Below are 22035 nucleotides of genomic sequence, written 5' to 3'. Positions count from 1 at the left end.
GCCCCATTGCACCTCCCTCTTTCCCAAAATATCATAATTCATTTAATAATCTGCCTTCCTGTTTTTGCTCCCAAAGTGGAACTTCTACAAGAGCTCTGACTGCTGCTGCAATAGCTTTGTGTGCCAGTCTGCCAGGCGATTGGCCATATTACCGCCAGGTCTACAGTCCAGAGATACAAGCAAAAGGGCTCTGAGATTAGCCAAATATGGTTACTGCCTCAAGGTGAGCTCAGACATAACCCATCCAACAGCAACCATGGTGCATGGAGATCAGTGCACTATGATGTGAACCCTGGTGTACTATCATGGCTATTTTCAACAAGTAACACTCCTCCCTCTTCAATCCTACATTTGTCCAACTGAAATGTAGGCCGGCCACTGCATTTACTCTTCCAGTGTGGAGACACCTGGAAGGCTTGGGATTAAAAGGGCAGAGTAAAAACACTCACCAAGGAGAAACATGAACATGGCTTGTTGTTCCGTGAGTCTCAAATGCTAAGGCATAAGATGTTTCAGCTGAGAAATGGATTCAATGGACAAACTACTTCCTATGGTAAGGGACTAAGGAATAAGGGGATGCAATCTCCAAATTGAAGAGTGTGAATGCAAGCTCGAACCATTTTATACTTCAAACGCTGTGAATCTGGAGTATCAGAGGCCTTATAGAGGTTTATAAAATCATGAGGGGCATGGATAGGATAAATAGATGAGGTCTTTTCCCTGGGGTGGGGGAGTCCAGAACTAGAGGGCATAGGTTTAGGGTGAGAGGGGACAGATATAAAAGGGACCTAAGGGGCAACTTTTTCACGCAGAGGGTGGTGCGTTTTGGAATGAGCTGCCAGAGGAAGTGGTGGAGACTGGTACAATTTCAGCACTTAAAAGGCATCTGGATGGGTATCTGAATAGAAAGGGTTTAGAGGGATATGGGCCAAGTGCTGGAAAATGGGACTAGATTAGGTTAGATTTAGATTTAAGTTACCTACAGTATGGAAACAGGCCCGTCAGCCCAACAAGTCCACACCGACCCTCTGAAGAGCAACCCACCCAGACCCATTCCCCTATCCTGTATTTACCCCTGACTAATGCACCTAACAATATGGGCAATTTAGCAGGGACAATTCACCTGACCTGCACATCTTTAGACTGTGGGAAGAAACCGGAGCACCCAGAGGAAACCCATGCAGACACAGGGAAAATGTGCAAACTCTACACAGTCGCTTGAGGCTGGAATTGAACCTGCATACCTGGTGCTGTAAGGCAGCAGTGCTAACCACTGTGTCCCCATACCGCGCTGGTGGTATTATACCGGAATATTTTTTGCTACTCTATCTCTCCAGCTGTCTTTCTCTCAGATAACTCTGTACTGCTCTCATATGACTGCCTCTCTGTACTGACTTTTTCTTGGGATGTGGGCTTCGCTGGCTGAGGCAGCATTTATTGTCCATCTCTAATTGTCCTCGAGAAAGTGCTGGTGAGCTGCCTTCTGGACCTGCTGCAGTCACCTGCAGTGACAGTGAATAGGGAGATTTCGGACTTTCATCCAAAAGTGATGACTGAATGACATCCAAATGAAGGTGTCATTGTGACTTCGAGAAGAATTGGCAGGTAGTTGTGTTTATCTGTGTTGCTGCCTCTCTGTAAAATAACTAGTTCGTGAATCTATCTCAATCTTGTGAAATGTTGCAAAATTTAAGCATTTTGTTTTACTGTCCGATTTGTTGGAGAGATATAAATAAAGCTGGTTCAATAGCAGGTAGTGTTACTCAGTGCAATGGACAACACATCTGCCTCTATTCCTCCTTATTGCTCTCTACTTTTGACTTTCTTAGTATATGTTACTGTCTCAAATAAGTTGTATTTCCCATTTCTCTCACCTGTTCCACTCTTAAAACCAGGAGATTTGAAGTCGTATTTCTTGATTTCATTGTACCAGGATTCACTTACTTCGGTCCCTAAAACAAAACAAAGATATTTATGATAGGATTTGAAAGGGTTATAAATGTAAGCTCATCACTAATAAATCCAATAACAATCAGGATTTTGACTTAAGATGTTGATTTTATTGTCACATGTACTCAAGTACAAAAATACAGGAGGACAATGGAAAGTGTATAATGTCGACAATTACCCAGGTACAGATCTTAAGAAAGAAAGAACAAGGTTAAACGTTAAATATTGTGGTAATTATAGTACATTGACACTTTCTCACTTTTAAATATAAATAAAGAAACAAAGCTTTTTTAGATTAGATTCCCTGCAGCATGGAAACAGACCCTTTGGCCCAACAAGTCCATACAGACCCTCCAAAATGTAACCCACCCAGACACATTTCCCTAACACTAAATGCCCCTAACACTGTGGGCAATTTAACATGGCCAATTCACCTGGCCTGCACATCTTTGGATTGTGGGAGGAAACCAGAGCACCCAGAGAAAACCCACACAGACATGAAGAGAATGTGCAAACTCCACACAGGCAGTCACCTGAGGCTGGAATCAAACCTAGGTCCCTGGCACTGTGAGACAGCAGTGCTAACCACTGAGCCACCGTGCACCCCCAACCCTGGTGAATGGTGAAATTTACCCAGAGAATGGTGAGGGTCTGGAACTTACTATCACAAGGAGTGGGTGTATTTAAGGGGAAACCAGATCAATGTATAAGGAGAAAGTAATAGAATATTATGATAATAGGGTCACGTGAAGAGTGGAGGAGGTGAGGCATCACACTGGCATGGGTTGAATGGCCTCTATTTATTCTGGATGTAATATATAATTGTTTGTTCTACTTGTTCCTACTTCACACTTTTTTGATATTAAATGAGTTAAAATGAACCATTGTTCACACCCTTCTTCTCAAGATTTGAAAACTGTGAAATTTCTCTATCCTAGCAACCTGCTGGCTTCTTAACCAGCAGCTTGGTGCTGGTTCTCAGTTCACCCGCATTTGGCCTTCTGATCGAGAAACCCATCTCGGCTAAATGCTGGAAAATCCACTTCACACGACACACGTTTTCAGTCGTCTGTTTTAAGCGATTGATAAATTTTCTCCTGGAAATATTATTGGATTTGAGATTAAACAAGCTCACGTTGAGGAAACAGTTATGAAGACAGGCTGGCAGAATGGCATAGGAGGAGATGAATTAGTCGAGGGTGAGAAAGGTTTTAACTTTCTGCCTTTTACCTTGGGAGTGGATAGAAGTTGTGGTAATTAGATAGGGGTTAAAAACAAGATTATGTAAATTCCTGTTCACCTACTGTTGTGTGTTGTTTATATTTTATATACATGTACACATAAGACACTGGCTGTAAAAGGGAGGTGATGGCCTATGGCAGATGGTGGAATTTTAATTTCATAGAAAACAAACCTGTAATTAAGAGTCTAATGATGACCATAAATCCATTGTTGATCGTTGGAAAAGCACATCTGGTTTAGGGAAGGAAGCTGCCATCCTTACCTGGTCTGGCCTACTTGTGACTCCAGGCCCTCAGCAATGTGAGCTTACAACAGCCCTCTGGGCAATGAGGGAAGGGCAATAAACGCTGCTCCAGCCAGCAACGTCCACATCCCATGAATTAGTTAAAAGAATGCCTCCTCTTATGCTTCAGTTTAAGCTTCCAGCTTCTTCTACAGCTTGTGATACTTTTCCAAGTCAGGCTTCACCAATCAAGCAAAGTGATTGTTATTAGTAACAGACTTACAAAATCAAACATAGACTCATTGCAAACAACTGTGTGTGTTGCTGACCTGTACTCCTGATCCTGAGCACCTTGATTTTAAAATTCTCTTTTTATCTCATCATGGCCTCACCTATATCCTAATCGGTGTTATCTGTGCTGTTGCTGGTCAGGAAAGTGTGCGGTCAGAGTGACCTCGACGTGGTCAGGGAGGTGAGGGGTCAGAGTGACACCCGTGGAGAAGGTGAGGGTTCGGAATGACCTCCCGTGGGGGAGGTGAGGGTTCAGAGTGACCTCCCGCGGTCAGGGAGGTGAGAGTTCAGAGTGACCTCCCATGGTCGGGGAGTGAGGGTTCAAACTGACCTCCCATGGGCGAGGTGAGGGTTCAGAGTGACCTCCAGTGGTCAGGGAGGTGAGGGTTCAGAGTGACCTCCCGTGGTCAGGAAGGTGTGTGGTCAGAGTGACCTCGACGTGGTCAGGGAGGTGAGGGGTCAGAGTGACACCCGTGGGGAAGGTGATGTAACTCAGGCCCACAGCACTGTGTTATCTGTGCTGTTGCTGCTTAGAGGTTAGGCTATAAGGTTAGTGTAACTTACCCTCTCTTTCTCAGAGCTCACATTCAGGCTTAGCTGAATCTGTTATTATTCAATTAAATATTGGGTGGTATGGTGGCTCAATGGTTAGCACTGCAGTCTAACAGCGCTAGGACCTGGGGTTGATTCCAAACTCAGGCAACTGTCTGTCGGAGCTTGCACGTTCTACCTCTGTGTGTTCCGATTTCCTTCCACTGTCCAAAGGTCCAAGCTAAATTGCCCATTGTGTGCAGGGATGTGCATGAAAGATGGATTAGCCATGGGAAATGCAGGGTTATAGGGATAGGATAGGGGACTGGGACTGGGACTGGGTCTGGGTGGGATGCTGTTCAGAAGGTCATTATAGACTTGATGGGCTGAATGGCCTGCTTCCACACTGTCGGGATTCTATGATTCTATTATTGTAAGAATCGCTGTCAAAGTCGATTTAATCTATTAAACATCGAAAATATCCTCTGACCCCTGGCTTCGAGTGATCTCTCTAACTACTCACTCCTCTGCTGCAGGAGGTCACTCTGAACCCTCACCTCCCCGACAGGAGGTCACTCTGAATCCTCACCTCCCTGACCACGGGAGGTCACTCTGAACCCTCACCTCCCTGACCACGGGACGTCACTCTGAATCCTCACCTCCCTGACTACGGGACGTCATTCAAACCCTCACCTCCCCCACGGGAGGTCACTCTGAATCCTCACCTCCCTGACCACGGGAGGTCAGTCTCAACCCTCACATCCTTGACCATGGGACATCACTCTGAACACTCACTCCCTGACTATGGGACGTCACTCTGAACCCTCACCTCCCTGACCACGGGACGTCACTCTGAATCCTCACATCCCTGACCATGGGACGTCACTCTGAACTTTCACCTCCCTGACCACGGGAGGTCATTCTGAACCCCCACGGGAGGTCACTCTGAACCCTCACCTCCCCCACGGGAGGTCACTCTGCACCCTCACCTCCCCCATGGGTGGTCACTCTGCACCCTCACCTCCCCCACGGGTGGTCACTCTGAATCCTCACCTCCCTGACCACGGGAGGTCACTCTGAATCCTCACCTCCCCCACGGGAGGTCACTCTTAAATGTCACTTCCCTGACCACGGGAAGTCACAGAACCATCACCTCCCTGACCATGGGAGGTCACTCTGAACCCTCACCTCCCTGACCATGGGAGGTCACTCTGAACCCTCAGCTCCCCCAAGGGAGGTCACTCTGAACCCTCACTCCCTGACCACGGGAGGTCACTCTGAACCCTCACCTCCCTGACCACAGGAGGTCACCCTGAACCCTCACCTCCCTGACCATGGGAGGTCACTCTGACCCCTCACCTCCCCCACAGGAGGTCACTCTGAACTCTCACCTCCCTGACCACTGGAGGTCACTCTGAGCCCTCACCTCCCCCCGCCGGGTTGTGACTCTGACCCCTCACATCCCTGACCACGGGAGGTCAGTCTGAATCCTAACCTCCTCCATGGCAGGGCAGTCTGAAACCCTCATCTCCCTCCCAGGAGGTCAACCTGAAAGCCATGCCTCCCCGACCACGGAAGTGAGGCTAAAGTCTCAGTTTTGCGGAAGTTCATGCTGAATTCTGAGCTCATTACCTGTTGGTGGCTTTGCCTCACTGCTCCATTTGTACCAGAGGTTCTCGCCATAGTCGGTGTTACTGTGCTGGAGCGCACGGATCTCAACGAGATGATCTGCCCATTTCTGTGCTCGCTTGGAGAGATCTGAGTTTAACTGGAGTGGCTGTGATTCATGCAGGGCTCGCAATCTGTTGTGTTCTTGAAGCAGTTCAGCAAGAAATGCTTTTGCTTCCTTGTCTGTAAAACATCAGTTGTCAATTGATAGCTTCCACAGAACATTACTGAGGCTGTGGTGTAATTCATTGCTCATCTTATTGGCATGATGAATGTTAGTGAAACGTACATGTGGCATTTACATATGTACCCAGCATTCACAGTACAGAAACAGCCATTTAACAAAACAGATCCATTCATTATTAATGCTCCACAGGAATCTACTAACACCCCGCTCCATCCAATCCTATCTTTATATTCCCATATTCCTTTCTGCCTCATTACCGATTTAGTTTTCTCCTTCAAGGCATGTTTGCATTGCATCTTATTCACTCCTTGATATAGCGAGGTTCGTAATCTTACCTTATTCGCTATCTAGGGCAATTCCCTCGGAAGTGTCAAAAGTCATAGCCTTCGCCATCAAATGGAAGAGTGAGTCACCCACCCAACAGTGTTCCTGTAATGATTGCAATCAGCAGGATGTTTCTGACTTGTTGCTCACCAGTTTAAAATATATAAGGTCGGTGGCATAATGTGATGAGGTTTTTTTTCTCTGTTTAGCAGAGTATACGCCCAGACAGAATATTCCAAGAGTAAGGTGTTGCACAGTTAAGATGGAGATGAGGAGAAATTTGTTTTCTCTCAGAGGGTAGTGAATCTGTGAAACTCTTTACCACAGAGGGCTGGATCATTGAATATTTTCAAGGCTAAGGGAATCAAGGGTTATAGGTTAAACGCAGGAACTTGGAGTTGAGGATTATCAGATCTGCCATGATCTCATTGAATGGTGAAGCAGACTCATTGGGTCGAAGGGTCTACTCCTGCTGCTATGTCTTACAGGCTCACATCATATAGCGAAGCAATAGAGTGCACATAACAAGGCAAGGGGCACAAATCCAAAAAATAGCCTTCACTTGGTAAAGGTTAAGAAGTAAAAAATCCCAGTTTAGCTCCAGACTACAACATGCATGTAAAGCATCTTGATATAGCAACTCAGACTCCTAACTTATACAGACCATCACCACAACATGTGTCTGAACAGTGTTAGAGAATGGCGGTGTTGCATTCTCCTCTGTGACCCTGCCTATGGGATTGTGGTAAAGATGAGGTAAGTGAGAAATACATTGTCATGGTTTTGTTGTGGACCAGCCTGGGGTCAAGAGGCCAGGATGATTTAGAGATTCACAACTCAGAAACAGGCCCTTTGGTCCATTGAGTCTGTGCTGAAAATGTGTTGCTGGAAAAGCTCAGCAGGTCAGGCAGCATCCAAGGAACAGGAAATTCGACATTTTGGGCATAAGTCCTTCTTCAGGAATGAGGAAAGTGTGTCCAGCAGGCTAAGATAAAAGGTAGGGAGGAGGGACTTGGGGGAGGGGCGATGGAGATGCGATAGGTGGAAGGAGGTCAAGGTGAGGGTGATAGGCCGGAGTGGGGTGAGAGTGGAGAGGATGAGAAGAAGATTGCAGGTTAGGAAGGCGGTGCTGAGTTCAAGGGATTCGACTGAGACAAGGTGGGGGGAGGGGAAATGAGGAAACTGGAGAAATTTGAACTCATCTCAATCATGTCCCCTCTCAGTCTCCTCTGTTCCAGGGAAAGCAACTCCAGTCTGTCCAATATCTCTTCATAACTGAAACTCTGCAGCCCAGACCACAACTTGATAAACTTCCTCTGCACCCTCTTCAGCACTATCACATCCCTCCTATAATATGGAATCCAAAACTGCACAAATTACGCTAACTGTATTCTGGATTAGAGTGGTTCTGGAAAAGCACAGCAGTTGAGGCAGCATCTGAGGAGCAGGAAAATCGACCTTTCGGGCAAAAGTCCTTCATCAGGAATAGAGGCAGAGTGCCTGTAGGGTGGAGAGATAAATGAGAGGAGGGTGGCCTGTAGCCTAGCCAGCATTTTATGCAGTTCCAGCATAAACTCCCCGATCTTAAAACTCTATGCCTTGGCCAGTGAAGGCAAGTATCCGTATGCCTTCTTAACCACTTTATCATCCTGTCCAGTTACTTTAAGAGACAGGTGTACATGCAAGCTAAGGACCCTCTGATCTTCGGTGCTTACCAGGGTCCTGCCATTCATCATGTATTCCCTTGCATTGTTTATCCTGTCCAAATGCATTTCCTCAAACCTATTCAGTTTGAATTCCGTTTGCCATTTATCAGCCCATCTGACTAGCCCACCTTTATCGTCTTGTGATCTAAGGTTCCTCATTATTTACCACCTGACCAACTTTAGTATCACTGAATCATCATAGTGTTGAGGCAGGTCGCTTGGCCCATCGAGTCATCGCTTCTCAGAATTCCTCAGGTTGCACAACAAAGATTTAGGCCTCCCTTGCACCCTGATTTCAACCACATCAGTCACCCCCTCTCTTTCTGTAAAACTGTGGGAAGAATTTCCCTTAACTACCAGAAATCTTCCCTGCAGATTCCTGGCTTCAAGCTCCTGTTGCAAATGAGTGCTGCAGTTCGCTGTCCAGGCTGCTGAACAGGAGTGTTCCGTCGATTATTTCAGTGAGGACCTGCCAGTGGTACCAACAACTGGTTGGTGGAACGACTGGATTTTCCCCACCCTTCTCGCTCCGCACTTTAATGTTACATCTATTGTTTCCTACTATTTCTCTCAGTGCAGCGTTGGGGATATCTATGGCAGTAAAACTCTGCAGGTGGCTCCAATATAATATGGATTCTGTTCAGGAAACTTAGGAGCTCTCTGAATTTGTACTTGGGATTGCTGGCTTGAATTACTGTGTCATATGAATAACTATTTCCACTTTTGCTGAAAAAAAGATACATTTTATTGAAGCTTTTCATCTTGCATTTGTCAGGATCAATTCACAATAAAAAGAACAATTTATGGGGAATTGCTGAAATAGGGTGCATCAGAGCCATCCTGACAGATAATGGCCAAAACCCATAAAAGGCTGTAAGGTGGTCCTGAAAAATATCAGTCCTTCGCATATTACCATGGGGTGAGATCTCAAAATGTTTGCTCAACAGGTAAGCTAGCTATTTCATATTGCTACAATGCTGTGGTCTTCAGCACGATCAGGATATTGCCTTTAAGTATGAAATACATTCTGCCCAACGTGGTATATGAATTTCAATGTTTGAGTGCTAAATGCCATATGTCCCAAAGATTACATCAAACAGCGTATCCCTTTGGCTATTCGCAACGAGCCAGGTACTGACTGTCCACAACCAGACCAAACTTGTAAAATCACACCACAATGTCGAACATTAGATGTGATTCTGCAATTGGACAGCTATTTCTGGATAATCTTGTATGTGTGAAAGAATTATGCTGACAACTAATTTCAGATAGTCCATCAGGTATTAATTACAACATATATTAATACACAGGACCCTTTTATGTTCAAATAGAAAGATTTAACACATACACAGAGACGGTTTCAAGTCAACAAAACATGTGACACCCATTTACTGGTTCATTTTTCAGGTCAAAGTCCTGAGTAACCTGAATCAACCTTCCTGGTTTAAAATTTAAACAAAGCCTGGCAGTTAACTGTCAATCAGCATTAATAAGTGCATATTCCTTGACAACACCTCTACCAATCAAAGTCCACTTTCCAACCAATCAGCACTGTCATATCATGCAGTATAATGTTGATTTTTCTTTTCGTAGTATTCTTGTTAATTGTCCTGATGAGTGTAAGATGAAAAGCTTCTCTATTCTTGCAATATTCAAGTTCTGTACTACCAAATAAATTTCTTTTCAGAGGAATTGATTTACAGAGCAGAGTAATACCGACAGCGTGGGTTCCATTCCTATCACCGATTTGAAGTTACCATGAAGGACTCTCCTTCTCAACCTATTCCCTTGCCTGAGGTTTGGTGGCCCTCAGGTTAAATCTAATGAGAGAGCAGCCCCTATAATCTGGTAAGACCATGGCGACATAGCAACAACAAAATATTTTCAGCTTTCTGACAGGAAGTATGAGTATTTTGTAGAAAACAAAACACATACCTGGTAGTGGTACCACCTTGCCTGTTTCTGGTGGCTTACCACTGTCTGGTTGTGCCGAGCCACTCTCGTCCTCCTTCACTTCACTGCCGACCGGCAGGACATTCCTAGCAAAGTAGCCTGGGTTGGTGATGTTACCAGCCGGGTTGAACTGGGCCACCACGATGGTGAGACCTTTGCCATCTGATGCCAGGCCAGCCCCCATCTCCTTGGACTCTTTCCAAACCAACTGTGTGAAATGGCCTGCAGAGGAACAGCAGGTGGGTGTTTACGAAGAGCACAGGTCAGCTGCACGCCACAGCTTCTACTGCCTAAGTCAATGGTCTCCTAGACAGACTCCCCCTTTCCATTCACTGTCAACTTCAATCCATTCAAATTTCTGCTTCTCATGCTCTCGGTTACAGTGGTGTTCTGCTCACCCTTGTGCTGGCTAAGCTGCATTGGCTCCTGATTGGGTAAAACCTCAGTTTTGACATTCTCATCCCTGTTTTAATACCTGCACTTCCCCTTCTCAGTATTATCCTCCAGTTCTACAACCAAACCTCTGAGATCACCATGCTCCTCCAATTCGGGCATTGCTCCTACAACTTTGTACATCCAACATCATGTGGAAATACTTGCAGCAAAAGAGATGCTCAGCATATCTGTTTGTGATGATGTTTGGATGTTTCCAAGAAGGAATTGCGATGAAGGAATTGTACCTGTTAATGATATACATTATACACTATGATGAACTAAATTGGTTCTGTTCTACTTTTTGAGGGACATGAATGCACTCCCCCGGTCTATTAGGAGAACTCATCCACTCTTATTCAAATACTATCCATTTTAGCCATTGGAACGAGGCAGCTGGCATTCAGTTTAATATCTCATTCCCAGTGCCATCAATAACATCAGGTTAGGCAGCATCTCAGGAATAGAGAATTCGACGTTTCGAGCATAAGCCCTTCATCAGGAATAAGAGAGAGAGCCAAGCAGGCTGAGATAAAAGGTAGGGAGGAGGGACTAGGGGGAGGGGCGATGGAGGTGGGATAGGTGGAAGGAGGTCAAGGTGAGGGTGATAGGCCGGAGTGGGGTGGGGGCGGAGAGGTCAGGAAGAGGATTGCAGGTTAGGAGGGCGGTGCTGAGTTGAGGGAACCGACTGAGACAAGGTGGGGGGAGGGGAAATGAGGAAGCTGGAGAAATCTGAATTCATACCTTGTGGTTGGAGGGTTCCCAGGCGGAAGATGAGGCGCTCCTCCTCCAGCCGTCGTGTAGTTGTGTTCTGCCGGTGGAGGAGTCCAAGGACCTGCATGTCCTCGGTGGAGTGGGAGGGGGAGTTAAAGTGTTGAGCCACGGGGTGATTGGGTTGGTTGGTTCGGGCGGCCCAGAGGTGTTCTCTGAAGCGTTCCGCAAGTAAGCGGCCTGTCTCACCAATATAGAGGAGGCCACATCGGGTGCAGCGGATGCAATAGATGATGTGTGTGGAGGTACAGGTGAACTTGTGGCGGATATGGAAGGATCCCTTCCCCCCAGACGTGATCGACGATGCCCTCCACCGCATCTCCTCCACTTCCCGCTCCTCCGCCCTTGAGCCCCGCTCCTCCAACCGCCACCAAGACAGAACCCCACTGGTTCTCACCTACCACCCCACCAACCTGCGCATACAACGTATTATCCGCCGCCATTTCCGCCACCTCCAAACGGACCCCACCACCAAGGATATATTTCCCTCCCCTCCCCTATCAGCGTTCCGCAAGGACCACTCCCTTCGTGACTCCCTTGTCAGATCCACACCCCCCACCAACCCAACCTCCACCCCCGGCACCTTCCCCTGCAACCGCAGGAAATGTAAAACTTGCGCCCACACCTCCACACTCACTTCCCTCCAAGGCCCCAAGGGATCCTTCCATATCCGCCACAAGTTCACCTGTACCTCCACACACATCATCTATTGCATCCGCTGCACCCGATGTGGCCTCCTCTATATTGGTGAGACAGGCCGCTTACTTGCGGAACGCTTCAGAGAACACCTCTGGGCCGCCCGAACCAACCAACCCAATCACCCCGTGGCTCAACACTTTAACTCCCCCTCCCACTCCACCGAGGACATGCAGGTCCTTGGACTCCTCCACCGGCAGAACACAACTACACGACGGCTGGAGGAGGAGCGCCTCATCTTCCGCCTGGGAACCCTCCAACCACAAGGTATGAATTCAGATTTCTCCAGCTTCCTCATTTCCCCTCCCCCCACCTTGTCTCAGTCGGTTCCCTCAACTCAGCACCGCCCTCCTAACCTGCAATCCTCTTCCTGACCTCTCCGCCCCCACCCCACTCCGGCCTATCACCCTCACCTTGACCTCCTTCCACCTATCCCACCTCCATCGCCCCTCCCCCTAGTCCCTCCTCCCTACCTTTTATCTCAGCCTGCTTGGCTCTCTCTCTTATTCCTGATGAAGGGCTTATGCTCGAAACGTCGAATTCTCTATTCCTGAGATGCTGCCTAACCTGCTGTGCTTTGACCAGCAACACATTTGCAGCTGTGATCTCCAGCATCTGCAGACCTCATTTTTTACTCGCCATCAATAACATGTCAATCCTACTGTGCAGAATTTGGAAGTTGTGTGCTTGAGCTTCACAATGGCTACAAGAAGCAAGGCCAGAGAACAAAGATATTGCTGATAAGGTCACTTACATCTTGTAGTCACCCTCTCAACGGGCAGCTAGTTGGATTGCCAAGCTGGCATATGACTGAGACGACTGGCACTGGGAGCTCTATAGGTGATTTTGGGAAGTGCCATGATTGAATTGAATTAACTTTATTGTCAAATGAGTACAGTGTCACCTTAGATACAAAGGTACCTAGGTACAGATTCTTCAGTCACAGATTAGTTACAGTGTAATAATATCACCAACACATGATGCTACCTTAGGTATAGGGTACCTAGGTACAATCCTTAGCTATAGAATAGAGAAATTAAGAAGATAACAAAAAAAGGAGGGAGGAGATTAAACATGAGGGTAAGCTAGCCAATAATTTAGAGGAAAACTGCAAGAGTTTCTCTATATATATAAAACGAGCAAAAGAGAAGCATTGGGCTGCTGGAAAATGACGCTGAAGAGATAGTAGTGGGAAACAAGGAAATGGCTGAGGAACAGAATAATTATTTCTTGCCAGTCTTCATGGTGGAAGACACAAATAATATCCCAAACATTCAAGAGAGTGAGGGGGAAGAGCTGAGTACGGTGGCGATCACCAAGGAGAAGGTGCTAGAAAAACCAAATGGCCTGAAGGTGAATAAATCACCTGGCCCAGGTGACTACCCCTTAGGGTCTTAAGGGAGATAGTTGAAGCTTAGTGGAGGCTTTAGTTGTGATCTTTCAGGAATCATTAGAATCAGGGAAGGTCCCACAGGACTGGAAAATCACTAAAATGGCACCCCTGTTTAAAAAGGGACAAAGACCAAAAGACTGAACCTCAGTCGTGGGTAAGATCATGGAATCCATTGTCAAGGATGAGGTTTCTGAATACTTGGAGCTGCGTGATAAAATAGGGCAAAGTCAGTATGGTTTCATCAAGGGGAGGTCATTCCTGACAGATCTGCTTGAATTCTTTGAGGAAGGAATGAGCAGGTTAGACCAAGGAGAGCCGTTGGATGTTATCTACCTGGACTTCAAGAAGGCCTTTGGCAAGGTGTCATACAGGAGGCTGCTGAGTAAGATAAGGGCCCATGGTGTTAGAGGCAAGCTGCTAGCATGGATAGAAGCCTGGCTGTCTGGCAGAAAGCAAAGAGGGGGGATAAAGGGGTCCTTCTCAGGATGGCAGCTGCTGAGAAGTGTGTTCCTTCCAGGCTCAGTGTTGGGACCACAACTTTTCACTTTATGCATTAACGATCAAGATGAAGAAACAGGGGGCATTCTGACTAAGTTTGCAGATGATGCAAAGATAGTTAGAGGGACAGGTAGCATTGGGAAGGTGGGGAGGCTACAGAAGGATTTGGACAAGTTAGGGGAGTGGGCGAAGGGGTGGCAGATGTGGGAAAGTGTAAGGTCATGCACTTTGGTAGGAGGAATAGAGGTATGGACTATTTTCTAAATGGGGAGAAAATTCAGAAGTCTGAAGTGCGAGGAGATTTGAGAATTCTAGTCCAGGATTCTCTTGAAGTAAACTTGCAGGCTGTCAGTAGTTAGAATGGCAAATGCAATGATGATATTTATTTTCAGAGGACTTGAATATAAAAGCAGGGATGTACTTCTAAGGCCCTATAAAGCTCTGATCAGACCACATTTGGATTATTGTGCACATTTTTGGGCTGCATATCTCAGGAAGGATGTACTAACCTGGAGCGTGTTCAGAGGAGGTTCACGAGAATGGTCTTAGGAAAGAAAAGCTTAACATATGAGGAACATTTGAAGACTCTGGGTCTATATTAGATAGAGGGGGGATATAATTGAAACATACAGAATACTATGTTGGGAAGATATTTCCTTTGGTAGGAGGGACTAAGACCGAGGGCACAGCCTTAGAGTAAAGGGAAGATCTTTTAGAATGGAGCTAAGGAGAAACTTCTTTGGGCAGACAGTGGAGCATCTATGGAAATCATTGCCACAGAAAGGTGTGGAGGCCAGGTCATTGAATATATTTAAGACCGAGATACATAGGTTCTTGAGTATCAAAAGGATCAAAGCTTATGGGGAGCAAGTAGGAGAATGGGATTGAGAAACTTCTCAGCCATGACTTAATGACAGAGCAGACTTGATGGGCTGAGTGACCTAAATTCTGCTCCTATGTGTTATGGTCGTATGGCCTATAAAGTTACATTACAGCTATACACAGTATAACCATTAATCAAGAAAACAAGAAGCAGTTAAAAAGACAAACTTTAGAGTCTCTCCCTCTTAGGATGTCCACAGCTGACTGTTGCAGGGGCTTCCATGTGGTCTGACCACTGGCTACCAACACTCCTTACTGGGCTACTTGTCACTGGTATCCCCCAGGCCACAGGCCGTAGACTGCTAACTCGGCTTTGGAGGCCGCGAACCGGAGGCTGGGCCGGGAGTCTGAGGTTGAGAGTCCGAGGAGAAAAAAAAACACAGAAGGGAGGAAAAGATGGAAAAAAAAAGGAAAAAGAACTGGATTGGGAGGCTTGGGAAAAATTGCTGCTCCTCCTGGCCCTTGACCAATCCTGAGATAGTCCCTCACCTCACAGAGCTAATGGAACACTTAACATTCTTTGGTCACACAACAAGGAAACATGACAGTGCAAGGAAGAACAGAATTGCACTATGATTTTATCAAGTGCACTTCAATGTTTGTCACAGGAGAGAATGGTGCTTAATGCTCTGCTTTGACTATCAGAAAAAGATAGAAAGTAATAGCCCCAATCTATCTGCAATAGTGAAAATGTCTTTGATATTATGAATGAATTGGACAACTTGTGGGAGAATTCAAACTGGACCATGAATATATGATAGTTACTAATGAATGCAACAAGGATAAAATAAAGCATTTACTCAGTGAGTAGAGAAAATGTAGAATTTTACTACTGAATGAAGTAATTGGGCTAAACAACTTCAGTGTTTTTCAAAGGGAACGAGATGGGTACAAGAGAAAAGGAATTAGAAAGATATGCTGAATTACTGAGACAAAACGCACAGTGGTTAACACTGCTGCCTCACAATGCCAGAGACCCGGGTTCAGTTCCCGCCTCAGGCGACTGACTGTGTGGAGTTTGCACATTCTCCCCGTGTCTGCTCCAGTTTCCTCCCACAGTCCAAAAATGTGCAGGTTAGGTGAATTGGCCATGCTAAATTGCCCGTAGTGTTAGCTGCAGGGATAAATGTAAGGGAATGGGCCTGGGTGGGTTGCGCTTCGGCGGGTCAGTATGGACTTGTTGGGCCGAAGGGCCTGTTTCCACACTGTAAGTAATCTAATCTAAAAAAAAACAGATGCAATAGAAACTTGTACAAAATTCGGATACTAGCACAGATTATTTGGAACAAATAGTGGTGCATATTTTACATAACTCCATGCAGTCATTATGTACAATGGATCAAACAAAACTTACCACAATTCTTCTGAAATTCAGGGGAGGAGAAGTCATAATTTTTAATTTCATTGTACCAGGTGTCAGCAACATCCTTTCCTTTAAACATAGAAACATTGACAAATTAACACACTTACAGCAAAGACAGGGCAGAGTCTGGGGCAGGAGACGCCCTCAGGCATCATGCTAATAAACTAGTTACAATAAACTCTTGTCAGAGACTCCTCTCAGAATAAACTGGATATACGTGAACTCCTGTTATTCTAAACTCCTGACAGAATACACTCAAGTTACAATAAATTCAATTCACAAAAAAGCTCTGCAACAGTAAACTAAAGTTATAAATAAATTCCAGTAGTAATAAACACTTGTCAGAATAAAATACTGCTACAGTAACTTTCTTGTAACAATAAATGCTTGTTTAAAAACTCCAAGTATAGTTCTGTTATAATAAATTGTTTTATAATTAAATTCTTCCTACAATAAACCAGAGCAAGAAACACCCTTTAAACTTCCGTTTGTAATAACCTGTTAGAATAAACTTTTTATATATTAATAACAAAAAAAACTTAAGCTCTCACACTCATAAATTCTTGTTATAATTCTAATTATTTAATTTGCAATTTTGTTTGTAATATTCATCTGCTGAAGTATCACAATTATGTTGTGGACTTGATTCAACTTTTGTTTCAAGAAGTGTATAAACTATGCCTAGAGATTGAGAGGACTATTCTTGTATCACGTGGGCAGAAATGTCCTGAAGCACTTTCCTGTCCTCATAGGTCACTTTGCCAGAGATATGGAGATATGCAAGAACTCCTGGGAATTTTAAGGTCACAAATTTTACAGCAGTGGGTGTGTGAAGCTATAGTTCCTCTAGTTAGAGAAACTGTACTTGGGTTAGCTATGGATAAGGACCTCATAACCCATATGGATCATATAAATTTAGAATTACTGAGCTTCACTAGATTTGGGGAAGGTGAGACTTTGTAAAATTAATTGAGTTGTATAGAGTCCAGGGTATAGCAAAGTGCATACAGGCTCTGGATTGAACACAGTTGATAGGCCGGGGTCATCTTGTACAAGTTGAACAAATTAAAGTTGAGAGAGAGGAGGTATTAGCAGTTTTAGTGGGCTTGAAAGTAAATAACTCACCAGACCTACAGGAGGTATATCCTGAGCTGCTGTGGGAGGAAAAGGAGAGCGTAGGGGATCCTATATTAATTTTCAAATCATCTCTGGCCAAAGGTGACATAATACAGGACTGGAGGTCAGCTCATGTGCTGACATTATATAACAAGGGTGGTAGGGATAAACCAGAAAACTGCAGGCCAGTGAGTCTAACATCAGTGGTAAGAAAGAATTGGAAAAACTTCTGAGAGACAGAATAAATCTCCAGTTGGAGAGATGTGGATTCATCAAAGATAGTCAGCATAGTTTTTTTTCAGGGAGAGATAATATCTAACAAATTTGAATTTTTCAATAAGGTGACTAGGTGAGTCAATGAGGGTACCACAGCTAATGTAGTCTACATGGATGTCAGTAAGGCTTTGATAAGGTGTAATATGGCAGACTAGTTAAGAAACCCATGGGTTCCAGGGTATTTTATGTCCAAAATAGGCTTAATGGCTTGAAGCAGAGGGTGATGGTTGAAAGGTGTTTTTGTGACTGGAAGTCTGTATCCAGTGGTGTGTCACAGAGTCTGGTGCTGGGTGCCTTGCTGTTTGTCATGTATATTAATGAATCTCCGTGGTATGACCAGTAGGTTCATACATGACACAGAAATTGGTGGTGTGGTAAACAGCGAAGAGGAAAGTCTACAGAACAACACAGATGGCTGGTGAGGTGGGCTGAACAGTGGCAAATGGAATTTTATCCTGAAAAAAGTGTGAGCTGATGCATGTTGGGAGGACTAACAAGGCATGGAAGTACATGTTGAATGATAGAACCCCTAAGTCATACCCTGGGTCAGAGGCATCTTGGTGTGCTTGTCCATAGATCCTTAAAGGTAGCCGGATAGGGAGATAAAGTGGGAGAAGGCATGTGAGATTTTTGTCTTTACTAGTTGAAGCATTGATTATAAAAGTAAAGAGGTTATAATGGAACAGTATAAAATTGTATTTAGGACTATTGAGCTCTGGTTGCCAAGGTGATATGAAGGAATTTCTAAAAAATTTATTCATATGATGGGGGTGTCACTGGCTAGGCCACCATTTATTGCCCATCCCTAACTAACATTGCGGTGGGTCTGAGGTCACATGTAGACCAGACCAGATAAAGATGGCAGTTAGACCATAAGACATAGAGCAGAAATTAGGCCATTCAGCCCATCCAGTTTGCTACACCATTCAATCATGGCTGATAAGTTTCTTAACCACATTCTCCGGCTTGCACCTTGTAACCCTTGATCTCCTTGATGCTCAAGAACCTGTCTATCTCAGACTTAAATATACTCAATGAACTGGCCTGCACAGTCTTCTGTGGCAATGAATTCCATAGATTCACCACTGTCTGCCTGAAGAAGTTTCTCCTTAGCTCAGTTTTAAAAGGTCTTCCCTTTAGTTGAAGGCCATACCCTTGGAAACATCTTCACATCATCTACTCTGTCCAGGCCATTCAGTATTCTGTATATTTCAATTAGATCCCACCATATCTTTCTAAACTCCATCGAGTATAGACCCAGAGTCCTCAAATGTTCCTCATATATTAAGTTGTTAATTCCTGGGACCATTTTTGTGAACCTCCTCTGAACACGGTCTAAGGCCAATACCTCCTTTCTAAGATGTGGGGCCCAAAAGAGCACATTATACTCCAAATGTGATCTGATCAAAGCCTTACAGAGCCTCAGAAGTACATCCCTGCTTTTATATTCAAGTCTTTTCAAAATAAATGCCATGATTGTATTTGCTTTCCTAACTACTGACTGAAACTGCAAGTTTATCTTGTGAGAATCCTGGACTAGAACTCCCAAGTTTCTTTGCACTTCAGACTTCTTGATTTTCTCCCCATTTAGAAATTAGTCTATGCCTCTATTCTTCCTACTGAAGTGCATGACCTCACACTTTCACGCATTGTACTTTATCTCCCACTTCTTTGCCTACTCTCTTATCCTGTCCAAATCCTTCTGCAGCTTCCCTGCTTTCCTCAATGCTACCTATCCATCTACCTGTCTTTGTATTGTCTGCAAACATAGCCAGAATGCCCTCAGTTCCTTCCTCTAGATTGTTAATGTATAAAGTGAAAAGTTGAGACCCAACACTGAGCCTTGCGGAACACCACTTGTCAGCAGCTGCCATCCTGAGAAGGACTCTTTTATCCCCACACTCTCCTTTCTGTCAGACAGCCAAGCTTCTATCCATGCTAGCAGCTTGCCTCTAACACCATGGGCCCTTATCTTACTCAGTAGTCTCCTGTGCAGCACCTTGTCAAAGACCTTCTTGATGTCCAAGTAGATAACATCCATTGGATTTCCTGGTTTAACCTGCTCGTTACTTTCTCAAAGAATTCTAGTAGATTTGTCAGGCATGAACTCCCCTTGATAAAACCATGCTGACTTTGCCCTATTTTACCATACACTTCCAAGTATTCAGAAATCTCGTCCTTCACAATGGATTCCATGATCTTACCTATGACCGAGGTTAGGCTAACTGGTCTGGAATTTTCCATCTTTTGTCTTACTCCCTTTTTAAACAGGGCTGCCATGTTAGTGATTCTCAGTCCTCTGGGACCCTCCCTGATTCGAGTGATTCCTGAAAGACCATGACTAAAGCCTTCACTCTCACTTCAGCCATCTCCCTTAGAACTCTGGGGTGTAGTCCATCTGGTCCAGGTGATTTATCCATCTTCAGTTACCTTCCCTAAATGGCATTACTGAACCGGGTGGGTTTTTCCAACAATGGCCAATGGTTTCAAGGACGTTTTAGACTCTTAATTCCAGATTTTTAAAAAAAGTGAATTTAAATTCTATCATCATCTAGCATGGTATTATTTAAACCCAGGTCCATGGGATATTAACTGGGTTACTAGAAATATAGTCCAGCAATAACAGCACTAGACCATTGTCTCCTCAATATAATTACACTAAAGTAGGTGCAAAATGTTACCTGGCTAGAGCAATTCATCTATGGAGATTCATTGTGACAGACTGAGAGATTGCGGTCCTTAGAGCAGAGAAAGTTGAAGTGGGGAGGTGGGATGGGTGTTACATGAGTATAAAGTTATCAGGGGCACAGAACAGGGTAGATAGGGAGAGATCTTTCCACTTAGTTGAGGGTCAATAACTAAGGGGCATGGTTTTAAGGTAAGGAATGGAAGGTTTAGAGGAGGTTTGAGGAACACCTTTTAACCCAGAGGGTTCTAGGTATCTGGAATTCACTGCCTGAAAGGTTAGAAACCATCAAGATATTTAAGAAGTATTTAGATGAGCACTTGAAATGCCAGAGCATTCAAGGTCACCGGCCAAGTGTTGGCAAATGAGATTTGAATGGATAGATGCTTGATGTCTGTGTGTACACAATGGTTTGAGGGCCTTTTACCATGCTGCAAAAGCTCTATGACTCACTGACATACAAACTCAATCCCACAAATGTTGGCCATGAAACAGTGTGCATGTTTCAAATGGTGAAGTGATGTACCTTTAACCTGGAGACTGCCAGAGCCTTGCTGACACCAGATATTCTCCCCGTATGATGTGTCGCTGTGCTTCAATGTTCTGGAATCTACCAGACTCTTTGCCCACTTCTCAGCTTCCTCACTGATTGCCTGGTTCAGGGTCAGTGGCCCCGCTCCGTGTTTCGCTCGATATTCATTCACCGATTTCAGCAACTGTGCAGCAAAGCCTTCCCCTGAAAGAAAGAGATGGTCAGTGATGGACTGCGAAGCCTGCAGAATGAGGGAGCTTGTCCTGAGAAAGTACAATGTTTCTCTCTTCCCCTACGTTTTTCTGTAGAGACAGTGACTGCAACATTCTCCTTTCTGGTATTAAATAACTATCTGAGTGTGATCACTGCACGTGAAAGAGGATGGACCACGTGCCAGAGAACTATCAGCAGGTGCAAAGAGGAAAAGACAGGACTCTTCCTTCACCAGAACTGAAAATGAATATTAAAGAGAAACACTTTGTAAAGCAGAAGAGAAATAACAAGGATGGAAGAAAGAGGCAGCAGACAGTCCAACATGGAGAACCGTCTTGTGAGTCACCTGAAGATTGCAGACAGGGTAGTACGATCTTGTCTAATTATTTAAGAACATTGTTGGACAGGATTCAGAAATTTGTCACTCCACTGGGAGTCAAAGAATGTGGTCCTGGAAAAGCACGGCCGGTCAGGCAGCATCCGAGGAGCAGGAGAATCAATGTTTCAGGCAAGAGCCCTCTTGTTTGAACATCTAAAAGTGCTGACAAAGGCTATTAATGATTTTTGCGGTAAGCTCAACAGTCTGTTCACTGGAAATGTGTGGGTTGCTAACTCTTCCCCTGACTTTAAAAATACCAGTGAGTAATGGAGGCTTTGAGATCTAATGATATGATCTGAAATCATCATTTTTAATTTCTGCTGGTGTATGACTGAGTCTTTGAAACTGCAGTCCCTAGACTCTGTTCATAGCCTCGGACTTACCCAAACTGTGCGTTTAGTCTTTGTTCCACTTCACACATTATTTTCACACAGGTTTCCATAGAATCCCTACAGTGTGGAAGCAGGCCATTAAGACCATCAAGTCCACACTGACCCTCTGAAGAGCACCCCATCTCTTAATCCTGCATTTCCCATAGCCAATCCACCTAACCTGCATATCTTTGGACTGTGGGAGGAAACTGGAGCACCCGGAGGAAACCCACACAGACACGGGGAGAATGTGCAAACTCCACACAGACAGTCACCCAAGGAGGGCAGTGCTAGCCACCATGCCACCTACTCAGAGTGTTGGGATGTTTGAAATTCTCTCAAAAGAGAGTTG

General features: G+C 44.9%; 1 protein-coding gene across 1 annotated transcript in view; it reads right to left on the bottom strand.

Annotated features, from left to right (window-relative positions):
- The window catches only part of glipr2 (GLI pathogenesis-related 2), a 56677-nt gene that overhangs the window by 8074 nt on the left and 26568 nt on the right, over nucleotides 1-22035 (bottom strand). Inside the window, exons 6-10 of the mRNA XM_060841272.1 lie at nucleotides 20715-20924; nucleotides 16102-16179; nucleotides 10058-10297; nucleotides 5870-6088; nucleotides 1875-1952 (exon numbers count right to left, since the gene is read on the bottom strand). Coding sequence (XP_060697255.1) covers nucleotides 1875-1952; nucleotides 5870-6088; nucleotides 10058-10297; nucleotides 16102-16179; nucleotides 20715-20924 — 825 coding nt within the window. The remainder of the gene's footprint in view (nucleotides 1-1874; nucleotides 1953-5869; nucleotides 6089-10057; nucleotides 10298-16101; nucleotides 16180-20714; nucleotides 20925-22035) is intronic.

This window comes from Hemiscyllium ocellatum, chromosome 21, assembly GCF_020745735.1.
Source record: "Hemiscyllium ocellatum isolate sHemOce1 chromosome 21, sHemOce1.pat.X.cur, whole genome shotgun sequence".
In the NCBI taxonomy this organism is placed as follows: Eukaryota; Metazoa; Chordata; class Chondrichthyes; order Orectolobiformes; family Hemiscylliidae; genus Hemiscyllium; species Hemiscyllium ocellatum.
Note: the sequence above shows the minus strand (reverse complement) of the source record. Positions and strands in the feature narration are given on the sequence as shown.